The 10,345-nt window shown below is 40.4% G+C and overlaps 1 protein-coding gene across 3 annotated transcripts; it reads left to right on the top strand.

Moving 5' to 3' along the window:
* The first annotated feature begins 1,572 nt into the window (after positions 1-1,572).
* LOC139336429 (solute carrier family 13 member 2-like) lies at positions 1,573-9,327 on the top strand. 3 transcript variants are annotated; one of them, XM_070970545.1, is made up of 13 exons: positions 1,573-1,674; positions 4,064-4,192; positions 4,306-4,442; positions 4,623-4,759; positions 5,363-5,534; positions 5,980-6,102; positions 6,196-6,405; positions 6,659-6,661; positions 6,708-6,820; positions 7,698-7,798; positions 8,263-8,424; positions 8,596-8,733; positions 9,092-9,327. In XM_070970545.1, the coding sequence occupies exons 1-13, from the start codon at positions 1,573-1,575 to the stop codon at positions 9,218-9,220; spliced, it is 1,656 nt and encodes a 551-aa protein (XP_070826646.1). In that variant the 3' UTR covers positions 9,221-9,327. The 3 variants fall into 3 exon arrangements, with proteins under 3 accessions (XP_070826646.1, XP_070826645.1, XP_070826647.1); XM_070970544.1 differs by having other exon boundaries at positions 4,572-4,759; XM_070970546.1 differs by lacking the exon at positions 4,064-4,192 and having other exon boundaries at positions 4,572-4,759.
* The last annotated feature ends 1,018 nt before the right edge of the window (positions 9,328-10,345 follow it).

The following is a 10,345-nucleotide window of genomic DNA, read 5'->3' as shown; positions in this document are numbered from 1 at the left end:
TATGTTTTGAAAAACAGTAGCGTGCAGTGATTGTTGACTGCCTCTTTTTAGTTATTTAAATTTTGAGAAAGCTTGCAGGGCTGGTAAAGCATGTCTTTAATAGAGTATAAGCATAAGGTCTTTTTCCATGCATAGTCATGTGGATTATTTAAGCTTATAGACTAAATGTGTTTTTATATTTTTTTTCTGCTGCTGAAAAGGGATTTTTTTGCATTTAACACAAAAGACAGAGGTGTTGCCCTCATGTGACCCATTGCATTTTAATCTCATGTCTACATGTGGAAAATACAGAAAACACTGCTGCACTGTTTTATCTGTTTTAAGCTAAATGCACATTTTTGAGAGTTTAGGATTTACTTTTATGATGTAACTTCCTTTTGATCACTTCATAAAGTGGAAAAAAAAAACACTTCAAAGCTAAATATAAAGTCACTCTAAAAGCAAATTGGGCCTTTACTTGAAGGTCACAAAATGACAAATGTTGAGCCTGAAGTGGTAAAACAAATAATCCATCAGGGAAGTTTGTGTCTCATTCACAATATACTTGTTTATATCAAACTCTCTGATCCTCAGACATATGCCTCAAACCTGAACAACCACATGAACTGAGGTTGAGTTCATGTCTCACAGCCCAACTAAACTCTCTTTATCACTATTTTTTTTTTTTTTAATGGTGATATTACCGTAGCCCTCTCATGTTTTTCTTTTTCTGTGTCTCTCAGATGATTGTTTTCTTAATTCAAATTATTTTTCCCTGTGCACTAATTAGACTTTGACCAGAATTAAATACAAACTCAGGGTCGCCTCAGGCAGTAAAACGTCAATCATCTGTCTTTCCTGTAAAACCTTTTCACCTTTCTATTTGACAGACATGCACATTGATCAGGTTTGTCTACATTTCAGCCCCTCCGTGATGTTTTTCTATGGAAACACAGGGCTGTTTTTCAGAAGTTACGCCCATATGACTTATTTGTCTGATGGATTTATTCTTCCTTTACTCCTCCCTTCATTTCCTGCTCCTTCCATAAGACAGAAACAACACACTTACTCACTTTGTAGTTTCTATCAGTCATATTCTGTGGTTTTGATTTTATTTTCTTTATTTTGAGGTTGCCATTTCATGAATTTATGAATTACACCTTGCCCACTTTCACACCCAGTGATTAAGGCTTTTTCCTCCCACTGCTCTATCAAGTGGCCCTTGAGTGAAACATTGTGAATGTGTTTGCCCTATGATAGGCTTTTTAATAATCACCAGGTTTATCTTTTACTCAAAAAAACCCCCCACCAAAAAACAGCATTCACATCTTTCAGTCAAGATCAGAAAGATTACTTTTTCTGTATATAATGACTGGTTGCTTACCTTATCTGTCCCCCCTTTAAACACATGGAAACACACCCTGTACATGCAGGCCCCTCACCATAAAGTTAATTTTTAATCTCTTTTTCAGTTTTCCCACTATATATACTGTGCTTTGCTTGGTACTGTGTCTTAGATGTATGATGGTGTGACTAATTATTTTTTCCCTCTGACTCTTTAATACTTTGGATGTCCATCACTCCTTGTGGATCATGGCTGGATTTCTTACGTGGCTGTGGAGGTACAGGAACTACATTGTGATTGTCCTGACGCCTCTTTTGCTCCTGCCTCTGCCGCTGATCATCCCCACCACGGTAAGAAACTGAACACGTGTATGTGTGTTTTCCTGTCATTAGACATATCTGCAGGCATTTTTTAGACTTCAGACCTGCTGAAAAATTTAATTCAGAGTTATGTAATATATATATATATATATATATATATATATATATATATATATATATATATATATATATATATATATATATATATATATATATATATATATATATATATATATATATATATATATTAAGCTATCACTGAGATACTTTAAGCTCTCCTGAGTTGCTTTGCTGTTGTGTGAGATGTCATCTAAATTATCAAACCTTCTCCACAAATGTTTGCCATGAAGTCAGTTAATAATGGCAAATATGTGCAATTAAAGGCAGAGCACAGCCTTTTCTGTCCATCAGTACAAACACGTGGTGCAGTTTAGTCATCATCTGTTGAGCTGCTGATGGGAAACCTTGCTGGAGATGGAGTAAACAAAAACAGTTGTGCTGTGGTATAATTTCCATTTGAGTTAAAGGTGGCGTGAGTCATTCAGGAGAAAGATTGTTGATATTTGCTGAATTTTAAATGCAGCAAATATCTTCTCACGGTCTGCTAGCTGTCTGTTTTGTGACACTTAAAAAAAATAAAATACACAGCCCTGGCTCTGAAAATGGGATACAAACAACAACTACAAAACACTATTCAAGCCTATCAGCAACAGGTGGCGTTCATGTTCATGCACAGAACAAGGGGAAGGGGAGGTGAGATGGGGGCAGTGAGAGGGACGCTAAATCTGACATGCTAACATGTAATAGCATGTGAAGAAAGGGAGATGGCAATATCTTCAAACTTGCACCTGAATGACTCTCCCCACCTTTAAATATATGTGATGGTAGATATTCATTTGTAGAGCAGATCTCCTCTAACACCCATGAATCTCCTCGGGTAGCTGCATGAGAAGCTGCAACTCAGCTGCTAAACAAGTGAGAGTTGAAACGTTTATGATAAGGTCTTACACATGGTGTCCACAGGTCACCCTCAGTGCACATTCAGGGTTAGGGGGCTATCTGGTAGACCTTCTCTTACCAAAACATAGAGCAACAGGTCATCAAAGAACAGCTCTGATGATAGGTGTATTATCATATCTAATCTTTGACCTTTGGCTTGTTTTCTCACATCAAAAACTGTTACAAACTACTTCAAACACGCCACTCATTATGGCCATGGAGACCACCCAGTGACCTTGTCACCAGTAACTTGATTATGTTCATATGTGCTGCACTAAGAACACATACTAAAACTATATAGGACATGCATTTTGCTGCTACTGCTACTACAATGTGATTACTAGGAGTAAGCAGTGCAAGAAGTAAATAGTACTGCATCCAAATCTGCAGCCAAATTTTGTGCAGCCACTGCAACAAAATGAAAGAGGTAACCTCTGATAATCAAAAAGGATCAAAGACATCAGCCTGGAGGTGCATTCATTTTACTGCTTTACATTGTCTCCAGCTGCACCATGGCCAGGAAAAGGCCCCCGTCGGTGACCCTTCATGCCATGTAATCTTTTACTATAATAAATTGAAAAGTGGGATCATGTTCAGGGGCTCCATCAGTCCCTTTGACCACAATCTCTGCTCCCTCTGAGTTTGTCACAATGAGTTTATAGTCAGTTTTAATGGAGATGAGTATTTGATGGGTCTTGATTGTTGATTGATTTCTTTGCTTTTTGCAATATACTGTTCATGTGCGCACAAAGAACAATAATAAATGATAATACACTTCTTTTGTAAAGGATCCGGCTTAAGAGAGTTCATGAATATAAACAGAATATACTGCAAAAAAAGACAAAAAATTTTAAAAAAAGGAAAGAAATTAAATTAAACTCAGCCAAGTATCATTCAGCAGAATGTCTTTTCTTTTTTCTTTGCCTGCTGACAGCTGTTTTGTAATCACCTTTTATTACAGCAATTAGTGGGTAATACAAGGCATTAGCACTGAACTAGACAGCAGTTGTGCTAGAAAGTGTCAGAAATTTCTGACAGCTGCACAAACTGATGCCAGGAGCTTACTTTGTGTTACTTTGTTTTTAGTTTTTTTGATTTTTAATGTCAGTAACAGTAACAGCGAGCACATGAATCTTCTTCAGGAAACGTCGCCTGTTCTCATGATGAAAGCATTCACTCAAATGCTGCCAGAGCACGGTAAACCAGGCTGAGTGAATTATAGTCAGTCAGCCAAGATAAAGAGGTTTCTGGTGTGTTGTAGTTACCTCACAAGCTTTAACGTGTACTTCCTCTTCTTCTCTTTCTCAAGCAGCCATTGTTCATACACGTGTCAAGTGCATCAGACCCTTTATAGGCGTGTGTGACATACAGTATGAACTGTAAGCAGGTTAAGCAGCACAGTCCTTGTGTGTCGTTACAGGAGGCAAAATGTGGCTTTGTAATAATCCTCATGGCGCTGTACTGGTGTACAGAGTGTATCCCTCTGGCTGTGACTGCCCTGCTGCCCGTCATTCTCTTCCCCATGATGGGCATCATGGAATCAGGCGAGGTATTTCAGCTGCAGACTGTACTCACACATCCTAATTGCCATCTCTTGGAATCTTTTACCTCTTTCATTCTACATGAACCTGTTTCCTTACTCCTTTTTCTTTCCTGATCCAGGTTTGTATCCAGTACCTGAAAGACTCCAACATGCTCTTTGTTGGTGGGCTGCTGGTGGCCATCGCTGTCGAGCACTGGAACCTGCACAAGAGGATCGCCCTTCAAGTTCTGCTTATTGTAGGGGTGAAGCCATCTCTGTAAGAAACTTCACTCTTCACATGCACATACATTGTGGAAACCCTTCCCACAAGAGTGGAAGCTGTTGGCCGTATAGTGCATGGACTCATATCCATTCAATGTAATCATTTGTCTTGCGTCCTTTCCAGCCTCATGATTGGTTTCATGAGCACCACAGCTTTTCTGTCCATGTGGATCAGTAACACGGCCTCCACAGCCATGATGCTGCCTATCGCCAACGCTGTGCTGCAGCAGCTGTGTGAGACAGAGGCCAACGCTGAAGAGAGGGATTGTAGCCTGACCAGCGACGGTCAGGACAACGATGCATTCGAGATGGGTGACGCCAAAGAAAGCCATGACATGGAGCTCAAACCAAAGGACAGCAGCGTCAACATGGGTGTGTGTCTTTTTTCTTAACTTTTTGGTTGCTAATTTTCACTGTTGTTGATTTTTTTTTTTTTTCTGTTTTTTACTTGTCGGTGTTTTGCAGATGCAGATAAAGATGGTGGCAGCACAGATATGAAGAAAACGAAGGAAAATGTTACTTCAAGTAGGTTTTTTAACTTCATCTTTGAAGTAACAGCCTGGCTTAGAAAACAATAATAAAACCCCAAACAGAACAACAAAAGTGCCACAATAAACTATATGTTAATTTGTCAAAGATTTAACAAGCAATTTGGTTAAGTCACCCAAATTTTCAGCAAAAATGAATGTGAAAAACAATGAAGATATGTGTCAAACTTAACTTTCGCAGAACTCTTAAAATCCAGAGAAACTTTGTGCTCACTGACTTTAACAATCACAGAAAGTAGTAAAGCGTGGACGACCAATGAGAGCATTTCCACATTAAAATCTGCACTGTTTTGATTGACAGACTCCAAGCGGCAGAAATGGCATACTGTGTTTTTTCTCGCTGCAGGTGTCAGCTTCGTCCTTCCAGAGGTTTGTTACACGAGTCCAGAGACGGAGCAGCGCAGACTTAAGAGGGAACAGAAATATGCAAAGCTGACCAAGGGCATGAGCCTGAGTGTTTGTTATGCTGCCAGTATCGGTGGCACAGCCACCCTCACAGGAACCACACCCAACGTCATCCTGAAAGGCCAAATTGATGAGTATGACTCTCATGTACACAAATAAGCACACGCAAGGCAAGCTTCCTGGATGCAGATTCATCAGAGTAGACTTGCCGCCATCTTCATTCTTGTGGGCCAGGTTAACCTGAGATAGGCAACATCACTGATGGTTTTGATAAAATCTTACTGAAAGATCGCTTTGTAGTCTTGCGCCAATGCTAATAATAGCCACACCTTTGATTTGATCGAAAGTCCAGATAAGCAACAGGATTAGACAAGTTGGATGTGAAAGCCGGTGTGAGCAAACTCAATATACCAAGTGCCCTTGATTTTTAAGACATGCCAAGTAGATCCAGCAATGAAATTATTGAGAAAACGTTACGCTAGTAACTGATGTGATGGCCAAAACTACAAAAATAACACGCCTTTTATAAAAACAAAATAATTCCAATGTAACTTGTTGGCATTTTTTTTTTTTTCATAGACTCTTCCCAGGTAATGGAGGCATAATCAACTTTGCAAGCTGGTTTGGTTTCTCATTCCCCAACATGGTGCTAATGCTCGCCCTGTCTTGGTTGTGGCTGCAGTTCATGTTTTTGGGCTTCAAGTAAGTTTCATGGGCTGGAGTCATTCTCCGCCACTACCAAACCATCTGCATTGTAAAAACAGAGTGATTTATTGTCACATTGTGTTATTGCAGCTTGAGAAAGTCCTTTGGATGTGGCACAAAGAAAGACGATGACAGGGAGGCGTTCCAGGTAATCAAAGATGAGTACAAAAAGTTGGGCAGGATGAGCTTCGCTGAGGCCTGTGTGCTGGTTATCTTCACGCTGCTGGTTCTTCTGTGGTTTACCAGGGAGCCCGGGTTCATACCCGGCTGGGCCACTGTGCTCTTCAACAAAGACAAACCGTGAGTTCAAAAACTGCTTGCTACACAGATTTTTATGACTCCATGGTGAAAAAGCACAGAGGTGATCAGTTAACCAGGGGATGGCCCAGTGTGAAGAAGGAAGGGTTTACTTTTAAAGGTGTATCAATCACTAAACTTTGGTCTCCATGATGCTGAGTGTCAGCCAGTCAAGAACTGTTTTATCATTGAATGGTCTGCTGTCTGATGTTTGAATTGATGACCTGATCCTCTGTCCAGTCTTGAGTCTGTTCAGGAAGTTCTGCAGTAGAAATGCAGATATTTCCTCTGTGTTTTCTCTTCAGGTATGTCACAGATGGCACCGTGGCCATATTAATGTCATCACTCTTCTTCTGCATCCCGTCCAATTTGCCAAGATGCTGTGGGAAGTCCAAGTATGGTAGGTCAGCTGGCATGTGTCTGGTAATTTTGTAGGCACATCTTACTATGCAACAAATAAGAAATTGACTTTTCAGCTTTTGAGGGTCACATGTTGATAATTGACAATATTGTGTGAAAAACAGTTAAATCAGCAGTTTTGAGACAAATAAGACTATATACGCTGAAGCAAACTTTAAACTTTATCTGTTGGAAATGTTCATTCTCTGTTGCACCACTTTTTATGTTTGCAGCATGTTGCAGCAAGTCTGTCACATGAAGATAGGAGTGCAGGTTTATAATCATGTCTGTCCTCTATCTGCGTCCTAAAACAGACAGATACAGTCAATAACCCTTACGGGCCTTGACAACTCATCTAGCTGATTCAGTGCTTTCTAACAAATGTTATCCTGACTCCTTCCTGAGTTGTAGCCTGATAGTGCCAAGGTCAAGCCTGTACAACAGTTCACAGTTCCTTAGACAAATGGCTTTTGCATCAATGAATACTTTTTTCGCCCTTGGTAAGTTAAGTGAAGCATGTCCTGCTCCTGCCTATGAGCAACACAGTCTTTGCACTCCTCAAAAAGTGGAAAAGCGGTGTGTTTTGTACACAGAAGAGTGACACAATGATTAACAGTTTAAAAGGTGAGATGCAGAGTTTTGAGGTCAGTTTTTTTAAGCATGAATCCAGTTACAACATTTCATTTAGATGGTGATACTGACCAGTTGATCACATTTTATTTTATCTTAGTGGGGTGCATTTATGGTCACAGCATCTTATCTGTACACAGTAAAAGCGAGGTGTTTCTACAGTTGGGTTAGATATGTCATCATTTATGACCGTCCTAACTAAAAGCTGAACAAAAAAAACGCCTGCTCATAAAGTTTCTTTATCTTAATAGGGGCCCCTGCTGAAGCCCCTTCACCTCTGCTTAGCTGGGACATCGTCCATGAAAAGATGCCTTGGAACATCCTTTTGCTTCTGGGAGGAGGTTTTGCATTGGCCCATGGAAGTGAGGTAATGCAGCTGATGACCAAACTGATCTTCTTTTCCACAACCCAGATGCCAAAAGACTGGGGCGTCGTGTAAAACATAAATGAAACAGAATCTGATATTTTGCTAATCCCTTTTGATAAATGCTCAGTTGAAAATAGTATGAAGACAATATATATTTAATGTATGACCTCATCAACTTCAGGTAAACAGGTTCATTGGTAACAGGTGATGGTATGATTGGGTATGAAAGGAGCATCCTCGAAAGTCGTTCACGTGGATGGAGCGAGGTTCACGACTCTGTGAACACATGATTGTTGAAAGGATATGAGTACATGAGCTTAGTAACACTTTGTAGAACCGTCGTCAGTCAACACAGTTAGTTTGAAATTGGTTACGTTTACATTTTACACAGCGTCCCAACTTTTTTGGAACCGGGGTTACATAAATGTTTCAATAATGATGTGTTTTTTTCACCCCATATACAGAAATCTGGACTTTCTGTGTGGCTTGGAGAAAGTCTCATACCACTGCAGAACATCCCTCCTTTTGCCATCTCCATCCTGCTGTGTCTGCTGGTGGCCATGTTCACCGAATGCTCCAGCAACACTGCCACCACCACTCTCTTTCTGCCAATTCTGGCCTCCATGGTGAGACAGAACATAGTACTTTGTTTTTTTACGTATGTCTGTGTGCAGGTTAAACAAACTAGAACTCTCTCAGTCTTATAGATATCCAGTGCATGTACTTAGATTAAAAGCTTTAGACTTGCCTGTTCAGCACGTGTATGAATGTCCTTCTATTTATTTCTTTCAATCCAGGCCACCGCCATCAAGATCCACCCACTGTATGTCATGCTGCCCTGCACCATCTCTGCCTCACTGGCTTTCATGCTGCCTGTAGCCACTCCACCCAACGCCATCGCCTTCTCCTATGGCAACCTTAAAGTCATGGACATGGTAAGACCTTTCAGAAACGGTACAGACCCTGTAAGTGTTGACATGCACACAGTGTTTTGGATAAAGGCTCATATCCAGTTTTAAGATAAGCAGCTTATGTTAATCCTTATATCTGATCATTATGGTTTACCTGCACACACACAATATCCTGAATTATAATAATAGAATATTACTGACCTCAGGCAAATTGAAAAGCAAATACAGTGTATACATGCCTGAAGTCTTGATAAACTGGCATTGATATTGATAGACTGGTATAGGACCTACTCTGATAGGGTGCTGACAAAACAGTGTATTGCCTTGGACCAAAGGACAAATGTGATTTAATTTCTGTTTTATTATTTTCTGCTTGTTCCAGGCCAAAGCTGGATTCATTCTGAACTTTGTTGGAGTCATAACCATCAACATAGCCATTAACACGTGGGGCGTGGCCATGTTCCAGCTGAATACCTTTCCCAGCTGGGCCAATGTCACCACAACTCCTTGAATGTGATCTCAGGAAAACGGGAACAGGGGAGAGAAGCTGTGGGAGACGAACAGTATCTGCTTATTTCTCAGGATTCGTCCACTGGAGCACTGGGCTGGCAGGCGACTTGCTGTTTGTATTTAAAGCTCCCCTGAAGGCTTCATCCTGTCCAGCCTGATGTGCAGCGACTGTCTATGCAGCTTTCAAAACCAGCTAGACATGCTGACTGGAAACACTAGAGCACCGTTTGTTCATAAAAGTAGATGAAAGATTAACACTGTTTTTTCACCGACCACACATGACGTTTAAAAACGTAGTGCGAGTTGATGTCCATCTGGATTGCAGAGAGAAGAAACTTTGATACTGTGAGTTCTCATTGCAGCTGTAATAAACAGTGTTGTACTGTCCTAATGTAATAAAGTTTAACCAACATTAAAAAGACATCAATCGTTTTGTTTACATTTGCATACTAATGTGTCGTATACTATGTTGTTGCTATACAGGCAGGTACATGCAGTAAACATAATGGACCATATGTAACTATGGTCCTCACAGACTCTCTCTGTAGACTTCATATATGTTGACTAGACAGAGTCTTAACGTGATACAGAGAGCAATAATCATCCTGTTCACAGAAGAATACTGTTACTCAGACTTTTCTGTTGTCTGTCAATGGTGAGAGAATCTGTGGAATAGAGATGCTGCAGGTTCGTTCTACTGTTTGACTGAGATAGGTAAATTTAATGGTGGGCTCAAATCTCATTGCCATCCATAGGATTAGGTCCCCAGCTGATTTAAAGAGAGCCAAGAGGACAGAAGGCAAATCCTGTCAAAGGGTCAATGTGGGAGAAAGGCAAAAGGATTGAAGGTAAGGGAAATCAATTATAGGAAACAAATTGAAAACCTTTCATTGAACTCCTTGGCAGGGGTCCGCGTATCTGCTGTATGTGAAGGACCGCAGCGAAAGGGATTTTAAAATGGTGAAACTACAGTACAGGGAGGTCAAAAGAGTGTGCAGTTATGAAACCAAAAATGTTTTTGCTTAATCTGGCGACCACTCTTCTTCAGAGTGAAAGACGGTGTCATTCAACTGAAGAACGATCACTCTCAGTCTTGCTAAATATGTTCTCACAGTAATGGAAGTTA

This window comes from Chaetodon trifascialis, chromosome 9 (genome assembly GCF_039877785.1).
Source record: "Chaetodon trifascialis isolate fChaTrf1 chromosome 9, fChaTrf1.hap1, whole genome shotgun sequence".
Lineage (NCBI taxonomy): Eukaryota > Metazoa > Chordata > Actinopteri > Chaetodontiformes > Chaetodontidae > Chaetodon > Chaetodon trifascialis.
The sequence above is the reverse complement of the archived record's forward strand: the minus strand, read 5'-3'. Positions and strand labels throughout refer to the sequence as shown.

What these genes read in the sequence shown, in the direction of transcription:
- LOC139336429 (XM_070970544.1), top strand. Translation starts at nt 1,573, where the DNA reads ATGGCTGGATTTCTTACGTGGCTGTGGAGGTACAGGAACTACATTGTG. An exon ending in CGCTGATCATCCCCACCACG is followed by an intron (nt 1,675 to 4,063) that starts GTAAGAAACTGA and finishes GTGTCGTTACAG; the next exon opens with GAGGCAAAATGTGGCTTTGT. An exon ending in CAACGATGCATTCGAGATGG is followed by an intron (nt 4,760 to 5,362) that starts GTGACGCCAAAG and finishes TCGTCCTTCCAG; the next exon opens with AGGTTTGTTACACGAGTCCA.